Here is a 17,460-nt window from a genome sequence, read left to right on the forward strand (position 1 = left end):
TTTTCTTCAGGTTTTGATGCATTTTCCAGCTGATCTAAGAATATTTTAAAATATTTTATTTTGCTTAAGAAGTAGGAGAATTATCTCAATTAATATATCCCCCAATTTGGAGACACATGGTTTTCATTTGTACTTTATTTAAATTAGTACTTGAGTTAATGTAGGTTGCACCGTGACATTCCATCACTGATAAAAACAAACATGTTGGTTTATTTCATCATTCAATTCATTCATAAAAGTATTTGAAGCTTTTTTTTAAGGTTTACGTTTATTTTCCATCATGTCATTTCCACATGTCTCCCTGCTCGAAGCTGAGAAGTTCAGCCAGGTGTGGATCAGACGCGTTTGCTCCTGCTGATGAAAGTTACAGGGCCAGCAGTGATAGTCTGGAACAGTGAGGAGGCAGAGACAGAGAGAAAACACGGCACTTTCACATTAATAAAAGAAAAAAATAACTCACTTATTGTATAGGTTTCTCTCTTGCACTTAATCCCTCGACGTTACAGCAGTTTTAAAAAATAATTATATCCACTGACCTCAACCATGTCGCCCTCTTGGATCTCACGGACGGAGGTGAACTTTTCAGTCTCAGCAATCAGCTTCCCGTTCTCCTCTCTGACAGTGCACTGACCAAAAACATTGCATGGGACAGAACTTTACATTTTTAAAGACAAAACTCCCTTTAGCCAAGAAAATAAATAAAAAGTGCAAGTTAAACCATCCAAAAAATGTTTTAAAAGGACGCATATATCCCATTAAAGGTCCCATATTGTAAAAAGTGAGATTTTCATGTCTTTTTTAAAATAATAAAGCAGGTTTAACTCAGATAACATCAGCTGACAGGAAGTAAACATGGACCCAAGCTGTTGCCTGCAACACAATTTCATTTAAGCGCGCTAAAACAGAGCGTTTCAGACAGACGGTGAATACGGGTGTATTCAGACAGACAGTATGAGGAAAATAAAGGTTTTTTTTTTAGCATTAAAGCCTGTAAACGTGTTCTAGTAGAGAAACCAAACACAAGTATGAACTTGAAAAAGACAACAAGACAACAATGTTTCACCTTTAAAAATGCAGAGAAACAGGACCGAAGCCGACATAGACCCTGAATGGAGACACTTTTCAGGGTCAAATTTTGGCACCATCAGCTCACGTACAACTATCACGTCTTCACTTCTGTGTTCATAATCTACAAAAAGAGTTTAAAAGGCTTTGATTACCTTAAACTTCCTGCCATCCACAGCAGTCATATCGGACTCCTTCCCCAGGCTGAATGAGTAGACTTTGGTGCAGATGGGGGTCTTCATCGTGTAGGTGAAGTCTCTGCCGTTCTGCTCGATCACCAGCACCGGTTTGACTTCCTTTCGCATTTTGACAACCATTTCAGGTGCACCTTGAATGCATAATTTAGAAAAAATAAAATAAAAGATGCACGCATACATAAACGAATAAATACATAAAATATTCTTACCTACTACTTGTAAGAACCCTTCGAGGTTTTCCTCAGAATAAACTTTCCAGGTGCCGCTGAAGTCCATGTCTGCTGGTGGCGTCGCTTGCCCGAGGATGTTTGTCGTTCTTGTCATAATCCCGTCACACTCAACTGCTGGTTGGCATGCCGGGGACTTCAAACTCCCTGTTATTTGGACTGGGATTTCCAGTGAGAGCCAGGATGTGCCGAACAACAGATGTGAAGTAACATGTGGATGAAATATGACACCAGATAAACCAGGAGGATGGATGTGAAGATGCTTTCACGGATGTTTCTTCTTCCAAAAATCCCACAAAATCCCTGAATTTAAGCAATGGCATATTCTTTATTTTACACAGTAATTAAAGCTCTCCTTCATTTGAGAATGTTTATGACTTTTGTTTTTTTCAAAATAGAAAAACACTTCGACTGGATACCACACAAAAAGCAATATGTTTTAAGGCAAACATGTGTAGGCAGCAGAAGCTCAGGCAGTCCAGTGCAGATATGAAAAGGCGATTCACCTCTTTAACCTCAAAGCATGCTCAGTTACCAGGAACACAGATACGCAGAGCCGTGTCACACAACAAAAATTCACAAACTCCAATACTGCTGGAATGTTACAGAAGCTCACAAAACAGTCCCGGTATGAATAGAGACAAGTGGAGCACATTCTGGACAGAAACAGCTAATTTCTTTCTGCAGAGGCCGTCTGTTAATACATCTGTTAATACATCTGTTAATACATCTGTTAATACTGTGCCGTGTCGCAGTCCCTGAGAAAACACCGACCAGTCATGCAGCAATGTTAAACGCTTGTTCACAGACCTCGGTCGAACAATATTTGTTACAGTTTCTTCTTGACTTTTAAGGTATTTTAATATTCTTGGAACCCCAGATTTCTGCTTTCTACTTCACCAGGGTAGCCTGATCGATAACAATATAAATATCTGCGAGTTTTAATATAATTTATAATACATGAAAGAATATTTTTAATATTAGGGCATCAAATGCCTCTAACATCGAACACATCTTTGGTAGTTCTGTGCATCAACGCCTTGTTGCTAAAGATATATCGATAAATCGATATATAGCGATAGTAATACCACATCATGTAGAGTCGTTATACTGTGCTTTGAGGGAGTAAACTCCACCCATCTGGTGCCTCAAGCTTGTTAAAACAAGTGGTCTTCTATTTGATGGAAGTCTGCTTGTTATGACACACAAAAATGCTGACACTCTGCTCACTTCTGGCTGTAATATAACCCTGAAATGGTGAATGGCCAGTGGTGCATGCTTTGGTAATATGTTACAGGATAAAAATCCTTATGAACTTCTGGAAAAACTTCAGAAATATCAAGCTTTGCTACATCAGGGGTCTCCACTCATTGGGTGCAACAGACGACATGAGATCCATCCTCTGATTTCAAAAACTGTAAATGATGTGCTTCATCATGAGAGATCCTCTTCCTTGTTTGGACCGGGGTCACTGAGGCAGCGTGATAGTTTCAGTTGGTCCTGCTCCTCCTGCTCCTGGTCCGGCACTTTGGCTCCGAGCTTGCCGCTCTGTTTGGGCCCCGGGGGGGATTCGCTCAACAGGCTGACGGCATCGGGGGGGCTGGGACGCGGCTGAGCCGCCTGGCCTCGGGGACTCTCGCTGTCATCGTAAGTGTAAACCTGGTGTTCTGGTGGATACAGACGCAGTGCGGCGACATATTAGTGATTAAACGTCGTCTACGAGCAGCTGCAAATTCATGAAAAAGTGATTTTTTTGCTGCAGTTTGGGCTTCAGGGAGGATTGTTTCTTAGGGATGTTTGGATGAGTTTGTGTCTCATCGCTTAAACAACATTTACTCAAGTAATATACTTAAGAACAGTTTTGAGGTACTCGTACTTTACATGAGTATTTACATTTTATGCTCCCTGGAAGTCATTAAAGATGCACTAAACAGGATTCAGAGCATTAATATAGCAGCTAACAACTATTTGCTCCGTAGATATACAGTGGAGTAACGTCTAGCTGAGCAGAGAATGAAATCTGCCTCTGCGTGTGTTTTGTAATCAGAGTTCTTTGTTTATATATTCGGGTCTGGCCGCGCGTGCTTTTAGTGCATGTGAACGGCCCCCCCTCTCATACAGCTGATGACGCGTAGCACCCACCCTCAGGTAAACACTGTTAGCTCAGTCAGCTCTTTTGCACTGTTAACGTTGTGAGCACTGTTAGCTGCTCAGCCGGTGCCATGGAGAGGCAATGGGAATGCTCCCAGTGTCGTATTTAGCACCTTTTAGATGAGCTCCACCTTTACCAGCTGCAACATTATGATCCAGTAATATAACATATATACTTTTGGTATTTTAAGTATATTTTGATGCTGATACTTTTGTTCTTTTACTAGAGTAAGGACAGATCTTTAACAGAGTATTTAAACATTGTGGTATTGCTATTTTTACAAAAGTAAAAGGATACTTCTGAATACTACTTCCAGATTTAATAACCCTTAAATTAGTTTTTTTATCAAATAAATTTCAAGATATGTACTGAGCAGGACATTTTACAGTTGAAAAATTTACTTTTCAGCGCTGTCCGGTGGACAAACAATGTAATGGCGACACTGTTTTGTTGTCAACTGAGGTGCATTTGTATCAAATTAAAGTCTAATCTTGGTTTAGTTGTTATGTCATCACATAAGATCAGCTGTAAACTATTACTTTAACTGTTACTTCTTCTCTTTTTGATTTCACATCCAACATTCTGTTACCCAGAAACACGTTGAGTGAAAGAACATTCATGACTTCACTGTGACTCTAAAGCTGTGTGTAAAGGTGGACATCTCCACGAACACCTTCATCATGCGATGAGATGAAGTCTGACCTGGTTCAAAGCAGACTTTTCTCACTGGCGGTATTTCCTGGCGGTTTGCAGGAACTGTGAGGTAGTGACTCATCTGTGAATGAGACACAAGCATTTGTCAGGATTGACTTCATTTCATAACTTAATACCAACTAATATTCAGAATCCTGAAATCAAAGCAAGCATGAATAAGGTTCAAAGAATGAACTAGTATTAGAAAAAGTACTGAATCTATAAATAAGGTCACATACAGCAGCTAAACTCTAGAAACAGACACTCTTCTATCTTGTATTTCCACAGCTGTGTTAAACTCACCCTCCTCTCCATCTCCACACGCTGCTTCCTGAAGCGGACTTCACTCACGTTGTCCTCAAACGGGTCGATGAACAGGTCGTGTCTGCTGTAGGAGCGAAGCTGAGGAGAAAAAAACAAAACATGAAGGACAGCACCAGAATACTGACTTTGTGACAACATCAAAACCTGCATGAAAGATGGACCTCAAGATGGACCTCAAGTCACATCCGCCAACATCATTTCCTACCCTCTGCCTGGTGTTCTGCAGGTTTCCTCGCAGAATCTTTCTGATCTCTTGCTCTCGACTCTTGGAGATGCTCGGGATGGCCCGTCCTCTGGCCGACCCTCTCGGCTGAATGTTTCTGTGGAGACACACGTCTCATTTTACCACTGCTTACAACAACACACTTTGGGGGGCTTAACAGAAATGCTCCGAAGTGAGTATCTATACTGTTGGTTTGTAACCTTAATGTCGGTTTGTGATGCCGTATTTGAATACTTTTCAGAGGTAAGCTTACGAAATCATAAAGAAATACATTTTGTTTCTTCAAAAGTAACGTCTGCACGTTTTCTTTTTGCTCCTGCAATGTTTTTATATTCACTGCAGTAAATCAAAAAGATCTTGGTCCAGTCCAAAATCATTATAATCAGAATAAGTTTTTGTTGCCATGTAGATTTTCATATAAAAGGAATTTGCGTAATATTTTGGTGCTTTACAACACAGACACTGAGAGAAAAGGAAAAAAGAATTGTAAGTAGAAAGTTTTACAATAAAAAATTTGAATAAGTGCAATATGCTGAGTTAATGAAATATATTAAATCAGAGGATATTTTGGTACCATATAAATCATGTTTAACAAAAAAATATGTAAAAGAAATACAGATAGTCAGTTCTGAGAAGTTTTCTTACCACCTGAACATAGTCACAACAATGTCTCTCTCCTGGTTGTTCAGGTCCGTCAACACTTTTCTTTGATAGAACCACTCCTGGTATTCAAACTCAGGACTAAGTGGAGAAACCCAATCAGTCCCCTCACAACGACACTTACTGCATGGAGACGGAGGACAGGAGCGTGGGCAGCTTGGCGGCGCTCCCGCTCTCCACCAGCATCATGGCCTGTTTCATCTCCATCTTGTTGTAGAAGGAGATGAGCTGAGGCTCGGTGGAGCGCTCGCCCGCGATCAGCCACCTCTTCACGTAGGTCTTGTTGAAGCGGCTCAGCCTGAGAACAGCAGAGAAAGCACCCGTGCACGCACGCTTATAAAGGCTTCAATCATCGTCAACAACACAGTGATTCTAACTGCTGTCGCTCAGATTTTTTAGTTAATTTCCTTCTATTATCATTTTTCTATTTTACATCCTCAAAACTCAACTAAAACCAGAATTGTGATGCTGCTAAAAGCTCATTTCTTTGTGCCGTTTTCTTATGAAAGACCGTAACGGGGAAGAGACAGAAGAAAGAAAGTCATACTTGTCTTTCCAGTGATGATGTCCATAATGACCACAGATGTCTTCGATTCCCGTGAGGAGGTGATCCAGGAACTGGAGACAAAATGAGTTGTTATATGCTGTTGATGTGCCGCATGGAGTATCTCAATGATGAACAACACACAAATTGAATGTTCCCTCTATGGAAGGTCGTCAACACTAAAGTGATTGATGATCGATCCCACCTGTGTGTGAATCTCCTCATTAATTGACCCTTTGCTGTCCTTCTTCTTCTTCACGGCCAGAAGCTCCACCAGAGGCCTGATCGTCATTCCCTGGAGACACAAACAGGAAGTCAGGTCATGTTTGTGTTCTATATTGTTCAATGTTTGCTCATGTTATGTATCGTAATACTGCCTGTCCCACTTACATCAATACGATTTTTCCTAATCCAGTGATTAGTTTTGCTCAAAGAAGCGACTCATCTGCTCCGCTCTTCAGCAAATACAAACTTCTAGCAATTTCTAATGTGGACATATGCCGGACTTGTGTATTCATGTGTTAATATGTAAATCTAAATCACTTGTGGTCCTCAGCTACCACAAGTAGCTGAGGACTTTAATCTTCAGTATTGTTTGACGTCACAGTGGAATACAGAGGACCATCTCTTTGGTGAAGTTTTATAACACTTCAGGGATGTTATTGTAATGCATCTCAGCTGGTAAACTTAAACTTCTATGTATTTTTTTTCATTTTCATCAATTATTGTTTTACTGCTTTACCTTGAAACTTTGATGAATTATTATCATTTTTGATGACTATTGATATATTATAGGGGGAAGTATCTTCATAAGCCATTTTTGGCAGTTCAAACATTTTTACTGGGTTATTATATACGTGTATATGTGAAAATAAACAAATAAGCATATAAATAAAACTTTGTTTTCATGATTTACACTTAAAAAAAGGAAGTTGCAATTATATTTAGTTGCCAAGCGATCAATAAAGGTTACTGGTTACTTATAAGAGAGGAAAAAAACTGAATTATTACAAAAAAAGAAAGAAGAAATCAAATTCCTGGTTGCTTGGTTCAACATTTTCTACAAGTAACTTTATGTCGAATAAAATACTGAAAGGCAAAAGTTTGTCACCTGCACAAAGACGGTGAAGAAGATGACGGTGATGATGGCGGTGAGGAACATGCTCTTCATCTTCATCTCGTCGGTCAGCAGGAACCCCAGTGAGAAGGCGATGGCACCTCGCAGGCCACCGTAGGCCAAGATGAACTGGTCCTTTTTGGTCAGCTTCACGATGCGGAATTTATTAATGATACACGTGAGGCCAATGACTCCTGGAAAGCACATGGAAAACACCATAATGCAGTTTATAAAGAAGATTACAGTAACACGTCATTTTTAATAACAATCGTTTTTAAAAAGTGTTGCCCTCAGTAGTGAAGAAACATCGTTGTTTTAGTTATCCGGTTAACTCGGACACAAGTCCCTGTCTGACCGTGTTTTGCTGTGCTCACCCAGCACTCTCGACACCAGACAGAGGACCACGGTGACAATGACGAAGGTCCAGTTCCAGGCGTGAGGACCCGCCACCGTGGAAACACCGAGGAAGATGAAGATGAGCGTCTCGCTCACGCTGCTCCACATCTTCATGAAGTATTTGATGGTGGTGTACGACTTGTGGGAGACGTTGGCCTCCACGTACGGCCGCATTATCACGCCACATGCTATCAACCTGTTAGGGACAGCAAGGGCACACGGAGAGAGCGTCACGGACGACAAGGAGTGAGCTGAGCCGGTTTGTTTCTGAAAGGTTTAAAGCTGTATGGAACAGGATTTCTACAACTGTTACGAAGCACAATGTAAAGAGCAATCACTTCTCCACCTGAAGGAGCTGATAAAGCTATAAAAACTATAAAACCCATCATATTATTGTATAACCAGACAATACAAACATTATGCTCAGCTTTCAAAGCTTCATGAGCCAATATGAAGCGTATTTTTAAACATCTACACAGTCATTCTCCTTCCCTGCTTAATGAATTCATTACAAGACGCCAGCACACCAGCCGAGTCAACACACTGTCGCATTGCACTACACACAAACCTCACAATCAGTCTTCTCTGTTAACGGGGCAAAATGATGGAACCGTCTACCAACTAAATAAAAAATGCAGCACACGTTAAATGTTTTTAACAGAGGTGTTAAATCATGGCTAGAAGATAACCAACATTGTTCTCACACCCCCAGAGACAGCTGTATTTTGTTTCCTGAGGATGTATTCTATTTTTCTAGTTGAACTGTTTTTGTTTTTCTAACATGCTGTAAATTAGAAATTAGAAAAGAGTCAGGCCACCCGTTTTCCCCAGATTCCAGTCTTTATGCTAAGCTAAGCTAACTGGCTGCAGCTTTAGAATTTAACACTCGGATACAATCTCACTCTATGAATGAGTGTAAATGTCAAACTAATCTTTTTTTTTTTTCACTGTAGAAGAATAACTATCCCGAACATACAGGAGGTGAATTATCACAAACTCACGACATGATGCCTGACAGGTGGAAGACCTCAGCGGAGAGGTACGCCATGTAGCTGTAGAGGAAAACAAACAGGGGCTCGATGACCCGGGTGTGCGAGGTGAAGCGGGAGGTAAAGGCACCCAGGAGGCCGTAGATGGCTCCCACCAGGATGCCTCCCAGAGACACCACAAAGAAACAGATGACGCCGAGGAAGGCGTCGGCCACGGTCACGGTTCCTGCGTGAGAAAACTCCTCGAACAGGTGATACAGAACCTGAGCAGAGAGAGAGAGAAACACAATTACTGAGTGTTCTGTGTTTTATTCAAGGTAAAAACTCTTTACAGGTCTCAACAGTGTACTTGTTATCCTAGTGGAGCAGGTCATGTTCCCTTCTTCTTTCCTACCGTCCTTACTACCTCACTTCTTTGCTTCCTCCATTCCTTCCTTCTCTCTTTACTTCCACCCTTCCTCCCTTTCTTGTTGTCTTGTTGTGAAAAGATAAAGCAATGGATTTTGTAAGTAAAATCTCAATTTATAATGTAACCAGCAAATCCAACTGTAAGATCAATGTAGTGGAGAAAGAAGTACAATATTTATCTCTGAAATATAGTGGAGTAGCCTCGAGGTGCATAGTACAGTACATGTACAAGTACCAGCCCCTCCGGACTTCCCTTCACTCACCACGGTGACGGCGTCGTTGAGCAGCGACTCCCCGAACACCAGGATGTACAGCAGCTCGTTGATGTGGATCTCCTCGAACACGGCCAGGACGGCCACGGGGTCCACGGCCGAGACGATGGTGCCGAACAGCAGGCAGGACAGCAGGTCCACGCTGGCCAGCTGGGTGCCTTCGATCTGACACACGCCGTAGATGATCCCGCCGATGAAGAAGGCGTTCCACAGGGTCCCCACCACCGCGAACACCAGGATGGTGCCCATGTTCTCCGTGAAGGCCCGGATGGGCAGGAAGTAGCCGGCATCGAGGATGATGGGAGGCAGCAGGTAGAGGAAGAAGAGCTTGGTGTCGAGGATGGGGGTTTTATCTTGGATGAGTTTGATGATGCCGCCCACCAGCAGACCGACGCCGATCAGCAGGCAGCTCTCTGGGACGACGTTCGACACTCGGGGCATCATGTGAAAACCTGCAGACAGAGAAAGATTTTACTTCTGAAAACTAAAAGAGAAAGACAAATTGTTGACTTGTACTCCTTCTCACAAAGCTAAAGCTATTCATCACATTTCTTAAAATGCTCTTAAATTTCAGAGATCTCAGGAGGTCTCTTAAGCTGGATAAGAGTTGTCTGTCAGGATGAGTGTATTTTGTCATGTTATTACTCAGAAAAGGGTAGCTTTCATCTCTTATTTGCAACTGCTGCTTTCTTGTAAGCTATTATCTCCAATCCCAGAATAAAACGCTTTACAACCACTCCATCCACCTTCAGTGTCTGCACTCGCCAATGTGGTTATTAACTTCGTTTTATTATACCTAAATCGGCTCTTTGGAGCATTTTTAAGGGTTATTCTCAAAAGCTTAATTCATTTGGGACCTCAGGAGTTATTTTTCAAATGAGCTGAAACATTTTATCGAAGACAAAAAGGCAAAAATGATCTGGCTCCAGCATCACAAATTGCTGCTTTTTCTCCGTTTTGTATCATTGCAAAAATGAATAAAGAGTCAAATAAATGCACAAGAACATGTTTCATAAGTGAAGTAGTGGTGTAGGTCAATAAATATGCTACAACAGGATGTAACACTCACTGCAAACTGACACTGCAGGACATGAACACACATTACACACATACATTACTAGAGTCTACATTTAGTGATACATTACTGCGTGCATGAGAGCAGCCGCTTGAGACGGCCGTAAAAAACAAGATCCACTCAGTCAGTTGTGCATCACTGCAACGTCCTCATGAAATATAGAACGTGTTGCAGCAGCAGGCGAACAAACAGGCCGCTGATACGGCTGAACGGAAATATGTGTGTGGGATGAATGTTATGTTTTTAATGTGCATTTAACTCTTCACTATTGGCCTTTATTGGATGTTACTGAAATGAGCAACCGTGGGCGGCAACTAGCAATCATTTCAATTGTTGAGTCATCTGTTTTCGATTCATCCTGCAGTCTATAAAATGTCAGAAAATAGTGAAAAATTACCATCACAAGTCCCCAGACCTCAAGTTAACGTCAAATATATATATATATATATATATATATATATATATAATACTTTATTTACAATGATTATTGTACAGCGAGGAGCTGAAATCCTCACATTTCGGAACATAAAACCAGTGTTGTTTGAGGGTTAAATAAAGGGCTGATACAGTCGATTGATGCTGAACAGGACTTTGTGACTGCTCCTTTAGTTTCATATTTGGCCCGTTTGTCTCTCAGCTGAATGAGGCCTTGATATTCAGCCTCCCGGTCATGTGACCTCGGGGTCGAGGCTGCTGTCGCGAAGGTTTTTTCTGCGGTCAGTGTTCCCGTGTGCGGCCGTCCTCGCCCCCTCCTCTCTGACTCTGCACACTGGGCTGCTTGTTATCGAGCAGTGCATTAGGACAGGAAATCGGACCGTCCCTCGTGGACAACAGCTGGAGGGAGCAGATAAGACGCCACAGGGCTCCTCTCAGCCAGCAACAAACCACAGGAGAGATTCCCTCAGCCAATCAGACTCACCACTACCCGGTGTTTACACACCTAACATGGTGGCATAATACCATAATAAAAGTCAAAATGCATCATTATTTGTGCTTATAAAATGTGAGATTTTGTGAATTTCTTAAACGCTCCTAAAATGTCACAGTCTGGCTGGCGGCTGGTCACAAATGTCATGGGTGGGATCACTGTAAAAATAGTACAACATAAAACACTATGTATAATTACTCCAAGTAATAAAAAACTATGCACAATAATAATATATGAGGAAGTAATTGAGTACAAAAAGTCCATTAAAAAAAAGATTTAAATAGTTGGAGTTTATCAACATATAAGGAGTGTTGTGTACAAGCTAAAGTTCAGAGGCGAGCGATGGCTTATAATAAATCTGCACAGAGATACATTTAATCCCTCCAATTAGCCTGAACTGCTGCTATGAAACACCTCTTGCCAGGGCTGAATTTAAACTCTAATCCTTAACATTTGCTTCGTCTACAGACAGACACGCGCTCACACCATCAGGCTCGTCCTAAAATAAGTTTGTGTGGCACGGAAACACCACTGAAGCAGTTTGTGGAGAAACTCTCAGCACTCTGTTGCAGCCTGCAGAAGGTCTATCCAGTCAGTGATGTGCCTGAGATGACCCTCGGCTTACTAAGGCAAATAAAAACACTGCTACCAGACTTCTAACAAGAAAGAACTACTTTTATTTTTGTCTATAAAGCTTGTTGTACTTTCCCTGCATCTGATTGTTGGACCTTTTATTAATATATAGCTGGTTGTTTCTATATTCAGTTTAACATCCTCAGTCATTTGTATCACTGCTGTTCTTCTGTATTCACTTTTGTCTGATGTTTTATTGCAGCTTCTCTCTTGACCTGCATGTCATCTTGTTACACAAATAAACCATTTTACAAACTTTAAATCTGTACCATGTTTGGAGCCTACAAGCCCCCTTCCTTTTATGATGATCCAGTCCCGCACTAATGCCAGAGGTGGGAGTATTTGATTACTGTGGCAACAGGAAATCCTTCTCTAATGTGTGTCACATGTGTCACTCACCAAGTTTCATGAGCAGGGCCAGGAGGATCCACAGGGCGATCTCAAAGGGCTTCCTGACGTGGTCGTAGTTGAGGGAGAGGACGGGGAAAGCCTTTTTGTGGGCAGTGGAGTTAGTTTGATGATGGGAGTCCTCTAGTGTCTCTCCGGCTGCATTTCTCCCAGTCTCGTTGTTTCCAACATCACGACTCGCGGAGGCGACGGAGACGAAAACGAGCAACAAAACGCAAATGATCCCCGTTAGAGGCGGACCAGTGGCGCTCCTCCGGGCGGGACGGAGCTCAGCCATTTTCGGATGGTTAGACGGCTGAACTGCTGCTGCTCAGCTCTAGATCCAATGAAGATGAAGATAAGGATAGTACGGGAAGCGAGCGTGGTGCGCAACGGAGAAGCGCGCACTTTTACGCACAAACTCCCCGGGCATCTTAAAATGACGCATAGGTGTAGAAGAACAAATGATGGTTAATTTAGCAAAAAAAACGCTGCTGTCATCGGTGGGATAATTTTTGTAAAAAAAAAAAAAATCACGCCTCTTACTTGCCCGCTGAGATGATTTAAAGGCTTCTAAGTTGTTGCCCTAATTGTTTCAGACCCGTTATTCTCTCTTTAAACGAAACTCTCACAACTTCATCAAGTATCATCACTTCATCAGGCAGAACTCTCTCACGATTTTCTCTCCAACTTTACAGGGCGGCTCATCTGAAGCCGAGCCGGAGAGAGAGCGACGTCTGCTGGAGCGGCGGACCGCTGCGACCACCAGGCAGCCTCCACGAGAAGTAACGTCGGGCGTAGTGTAGACGTGTAGTCTGTGGTGGAAGTACATTTACTCAAGTACTGTGCTAGAATGCAAGTACAACGTATTTGTACGCTCGTATTTCTGTTTCACATAACTTTTATTTCTGCTTCACTACATTTCAGAGGAAAGAATTGTACTTTTTACTGTATTTTACAGCTAAATACGTTTCTTTTCAGATTAAGATTTTACATAAAGTGACTTGTTTATAATGATGTATTGTTGTAGTTTAAACTATCCTCGGCCAATTACAACATTAAAGTACCACTTATATGTATATTGCATCCATTATAATTATCCAATGATATAGTGCTAAACGCGTTAGCTTAATGGTAAAACCAACAACAGAGACTGGTTCCCACAGCGCCAGAGCTCCTCCTCGAGGCAAACAAATTGTCAGACGGCTGTTAATGTGACACAGAGGAGATAAGACAAGACTGGGACATATTTAATTGTTTTTTGATGTAGTTTGTTAGTTATTTGAACACCACTAAATGTATAAATGTCCTCTCAGCTACATACAATTTTGGGATTTGAGGATATAAAAAGAAAGGAAAGTATGATAAAGTTATAAAATCCAGGATTTAATGTACTTTTTTAGTTACATGTTTCCCTAAGTATGACACAGCTACCCAATTGGTCTAGTCTTGTTCATCAAACCTGCATTCAGTGATTTTTTTTTAGGCCACCTAAAGCAGCATAATCAAATTATGGACACAACACTGACATGTCATCATCTTTTAGGTTTATACCTTGAACTTTTTAGGAAACAGATTTACATATTTACACATCCAGCAGACAGAGCAACAGGGTCATTCATTTGGAGACGTGTTTGTGTCCACCTGATTAACGTAAGTATATTATTAAGTATAATATTCATTCTATGAAAACAAGGATATGAGAGCAGTGAGAGTGAACCAAAACAATAAAGTTGCTGTAAAACCAAACAATCTCTGAAAGACTGTTGGTTAATCACTACGAGTTACTTCACATTAAATACAGTCAAATTTCTCTTGTAAATATAAGTTATGGTAAATCCTGCTTTGGGCCAGCGCTGCATTGTTATAATAAAGGAACCGACGCTATTAAAGAGCCCTTAAGCAAGGCATTAAACTGCTGTTTCCTATAGGAAAGGCTTACTGTAATATGTGTAGTCTAATTAATGTGAAATAAGTATACAGATCTCATTCTCATCTGAAAATGTATCTCATGATGTCAAAGAACATGTTCACTTTCAACTCGCAGCAAAAGCACTTCCCCCGTCTGAGTTTCATCCACATGAGTCGCTCCATTCAGACTGTGCAGTCGCCCGACAATTTCTGTTTCCCACCAAACTTTTCCACATGATGAAGCCTGAGAACCCTCGGGGCTGTTTTAATGTTTTAAAAAACACTTTAAGAACATATAGAAGTCAGCACGCAGATGTCAAATCTGTGAACATATTTATTTGAGGATTACATCAATTTAGCAAATTTGTTACGATACAAAGTCAATCATTTTGAATGTGTCTTTGTGGCATTTTACATTTACATACATTTCCTTTGTTATATTAAATTCTAGTACAAACATGACAACAACTCTTCCTTTAGCTGCTTATAGTCTGCTTTGCAAATAAATACTCAAAGGGGTGATACTGCTCTAGGATGTACAATCGACACTCAAGATGTTAAAGTACAAGGAAGTGCATGTTTAACTGATATAAATAAATACAACAAGCTTGTGTGCTAAATTAATTTCCTACATATTTATTTTATTAGATTTTCTGTGGTTATTTTTCTTATTCATGTTCTACTGCACTATACAATGCAGGAAATAATAACGGCTGCAGGTCAAACTTTAATGCAGAGATCCTTGTTGACAAATGATATGCTCATTTATTGGATTAAAATACAATCACTGGTGAAGTTAAGGGCAAGCTGCACAAGATATGCAGAGTGGGCGAACTACAGGCTCACTCATATTTGCTTATAAATGTTGAGATTGCAAAAAAGGGTAAATTGTTTGACTACTTGACAAATGCTCCTGCTGGAACTGAACAATGACTCACATTTTTCCTCCTGGGACGCTTATATTTTTCCTTCAAGCAACACCACAAAACTCATAAACTCTCTCAACCTACAAAACCTCAAACCCCTCTGTGACGTACACAAACAAACACGCTGTCACATGAACCGCCCACAGAACCGCTCACTGATCCCAGGCAGCTGGGTGTTTCAGATCGACTCTCTCTGCCATCTGCCTGGCACTGTACAGAGACACTCCCATCCCCACCGCCGCCATCGTCATGGCGATGGGATCGATGAGACTGCTCTGTGGCTGCATCCGGACCTCACCTGAGACCTGCCTCTGCACACAGGACGGACAGAAAGATGACAACAGACAGTAGTTAAACACACAAGTATGATCAGAGAGCAGTTGAAGTTGTAGTATGCAACTTTTTTTTCCCACATGAAAACAAAACTTAACCACCTCAACATCTGCTGCATGATTATTGGACACTTGGAACTTCTTGGAACTTCTCAGTAACCTGTTATAGCTACTGCGTATAGAATTTATTTTTAAAAAATCTCAGACTTTGGCACCCTGGAATGGTGGTGCCAGTATAAGAAAAGTTTCTCTTCCGATCAGTGTTGCACACGAGCTGTGAGGTCGAGTCTGAACAGGTTATATAACCCCCCCCTCCCCGAGACACGCTGCATCAGCTCTCTGTAAAATATTGATTGACTCCCTAATTCAAAGCATTTAAGAAAGCTATAAAAAGCTATAAAAATGTATGAAGATAATCTGTCAAATATGAACACCAAATATGTTTACTTTCACTGAGTGGATTTATTTATTTTTGTGCGACAACATATTTCTCTGTGTGATACATTTGAGTGAACAAGATCTACAGAGACCAGTCAAATGAAACATGGAGACAGAAATAAAAGTGAAGTGCTCCGGGTGGTTGTGACCCACCTGGAGCAGACGGAAGTATCCTGGTGTCAGTCTCCCCAGTCTGATGATCATTTCTGCTGCTGGAGCTTCTCAGACGAGCCAACAACCTTCCTGCAAGGGAGGAAAAAAATGTCACTACTTCTCTACAAGTTTATGTTTACAGTTGTAGTATTCCAACACTTTTCTTCAGTAGTAAGTATTAAATGTCAGTCTGAACTTTTCGATCTGTGACTCCTCTCAGATGATCAGAGTGAATTTCTCCTCTCAGATCATTTTATGTGAATATATCTTTCAGGATCTCAAGATGTTTAAACTACCAAGTACGGCAGTCTTTGTTGAGTGAAGTCAGTCAAAATGTTCACATATTTTTTCTTGTCTGTTCCATTTATCATCTTATGACCCCCGAGATTCATCTTGAGACCCTTCAGGAGGATCTCGACCCCCGAAACCAAGGGACCTAAAAAATATGAAATGACTGTATATGTTTCATCTGTGTTAAATATTAATATGAATAACCCGTCAGTGCCGACAGAAGCCAAATTAGTTATTTGTAACACATTTCTTAAATACAATAAAGTTGTTCAAATCAAGCAACAATATATCACTCAGTCACTGATGAAACTATCCAGTGCTTTAAAAAACTTAAAATTATTTACTATTTAAATTGATTTGATTAAAATGTGAACATAAAACCAAGCTAGAGATTTTTAGGTTGTACCAAAAAAACTAAGAATTATTCATCAGTCTTTATGTGAAACAAAATTCTGCCTCACAGTTTTGAAGTAATCGTGTCCTCTCTGGAGTTGACGAACACCCGTCGACGCTCATCCTCACCTTCATCAACGACTCCAGCAGCTCAACGCCCGCAGACAGACAGTCAGATAGACAGCATGTGAAGCCCCTCAGCAGCTCGAACAAACAGCGGCAGCTTGTCGCACTGAAGAGGGCTCCCGTGTGCCCCTGCTCCTTTGTACAGTGTGAACGTCCCAGTCTGACGGGGGCTCAACACACACATACACACTCACAAAGCTGCATCAAGAGCCGCGGCCTGTCGGAGACCATTTGGTCATCCAGCCGGTAAAATGGTGAGAGCAGAGAGAGAGAGAGAGAGAAGAAGAAGAGGCTCTGTGCAGCATGTTGCACGCTTGAAGGAACATATGTGTTAATGAGCTGCAGTGACTTATGTAACCCAAAAACACTACAGAGAGAACACTTTTCAACAACTGTCCTAAATGGACCTTCTGGGTGGCACAAGCTGCCAAACAGCAGGTAGCCTTTCACAAACGAGGATCAACCTTTAGTGGAGATAATTAGGCTTTTTAAAATCTTTAAATTAAATTGATATTTTGGTGTTACATAAGGCCTCAGTTTCCATGATGCCACATTTGACTGTTCAGGGTCTCACTGTTCATGTCGCCCCGTTAGTTATAG

At 41.2% G+C, this 17,460-nt stretch overlaps 2 protein-coding genes across 4 annotated transcripts; both read right to left on the reverse strand.

The window, feature by feature from the left end:
- Positions 1 to 241: 241 nt before the first annotated feature.
- Positions 242 to 1,655, reverse strand: fabp10b (fatty acid binding protein 10b, liver basic). Of its 2 annotated transcripts, XM_076105497.1 has the most exons (5): positions 1,472 to 1,655; positions 1,221 to 1,393; positions 1,064 to 1,105; positions 537 to 626; positions 242 to 386 (listed from the first exon to the last, which is right to left on the reverse strand). In XM_076105497.1, the coding sequence occupies exons 1-5, from the start codon at positions 1,584 to 1,586 to the stop codon at positions 336 to 338; spliced, it is 471 nt and encodes a 156-aa protein (XP_075961612.1). In that variant the 5' UTR covers positions 1,587 to 1,655; the 3' UTR covers positions 242 to 335. The 2 variants fall into 2 exon arrangements, with proteins under 2 accessions (XP_075961612.1, XP_075961613.1); XM_076105498.1 differs by lacking the exon at positions 1,064 to 1,105.
- A 142-nt stretch (positions 1,656 to 1,797) lies between these two features.
- Positions 1,798 to 12,928, reverse strand: slc9a1b (solute carrier family 9 member A1b). Of its 2 annotated transcripts, XM_076105495.1 has the most exons (12): positions 12,303 to 12,924; positions 9,259 to 9,719; positions 8,600 to 8,850; positions 7,577 to 7,794; positions 7,197 to 7,396; positions 6,291 to 6,380; positions 6,089 to 6,159; positions 5,666 to 5,839; positions 4,864 to 4,978; positions 4,638 to 4,736; positions 4,344 to 4,416; positions 1,798 to 3,156 (listed from the first exon to the last, which is right to left on the reverse strand). In XM_076105495.1, exons 1-12 carry the CDS (start codon positions 12,586 to 12,588, stop codon positions 2,924 to 2,926), a joined length of 2,271 nt encoding a protein of 756 aa, XP_075961610.1. In that variant the 5' UTR covers positions 12,589 to 12,924; the 3' UTR covers positions 1,798 to 2,923. The 2 variants fall into 2 exon arrangements, with proteins under 2 accessions (XP_075961610.1, XP_075961611.1); XM_076105496.1 differs by lacking the exon at positions 6,291 to 6,380 and having other exon boundaries at positions 12,303 to 12,928.
- Positions 12,929 to 17,460: the final 4,532 nt, after the last annotated feature.

The sequence above is a fragment of the Anarhichas minor genome, unplaced genomic scaffold, assembly GCF_050575085.1.
Source record: "Anarhichas minor isolate MPS153535 unplaced genomic scaffold, ASM5057508v1 ptg000033l, whole genome shotgun sequence".
Lineage (NCBI taxonomy): Eukaryota > Metazoa > Chordata > Actinopteri > Perciformes > Anarhichadidae > Anarhichas > Anarhichas minor.

What these genes read in the sequence shown, in the direction of transcription:
- fabp10b (XM_076105497.1), bottom strand. Translation starts at nt 1,586, where the DNA reads ATGACAAGAACGACAAACATCCTCGGGCAAGCGACGCCACCAGCAGAC. An exon ending in GTTTCTCTGCATTTTTAAAG is followed by an intron (nt 627 to 1,063) that starts GTGAAACATTGT and finishes GTTTTTGGTCAG; the next exon opens with TGCACTGTCAGAGAGGAGAA. An exon ending in AAGAGGGCGACATGGTTGAG is followed by an intron (nt 387 to 536) that starts GTCAGTGGATAT and finishes TCACTGTTCCAG; the next exon opens with ACTATCACTGCTGGCCCTGT.
- slc9a1b (XM_076105495.1), bottom strand. Translation starts at nt 12,588, where the DNA reads ATGGCTGAGCTCCGTCCCGCCCGGAGGAGCGCCACTGGTCCGCCTCTA. An exon ending in GGCCCTGCTCATGAAACTTG is followed by an intron (nt 9,720 to 12,302) that starts GTGAGTGACACA and finishes CTCTGTCTGCAG; the next exon opens with GTTTTCACATGATGCCCCGA. An exon ending in CATCATCACTGGAAAGACAA is followed by an intron (nt 5,840 to 6,088) that starts GTATGACTTTCT and finishes TGCTGTTCTCAG; the next exon opens with GCTGAGCCGCTTCAACAAGA.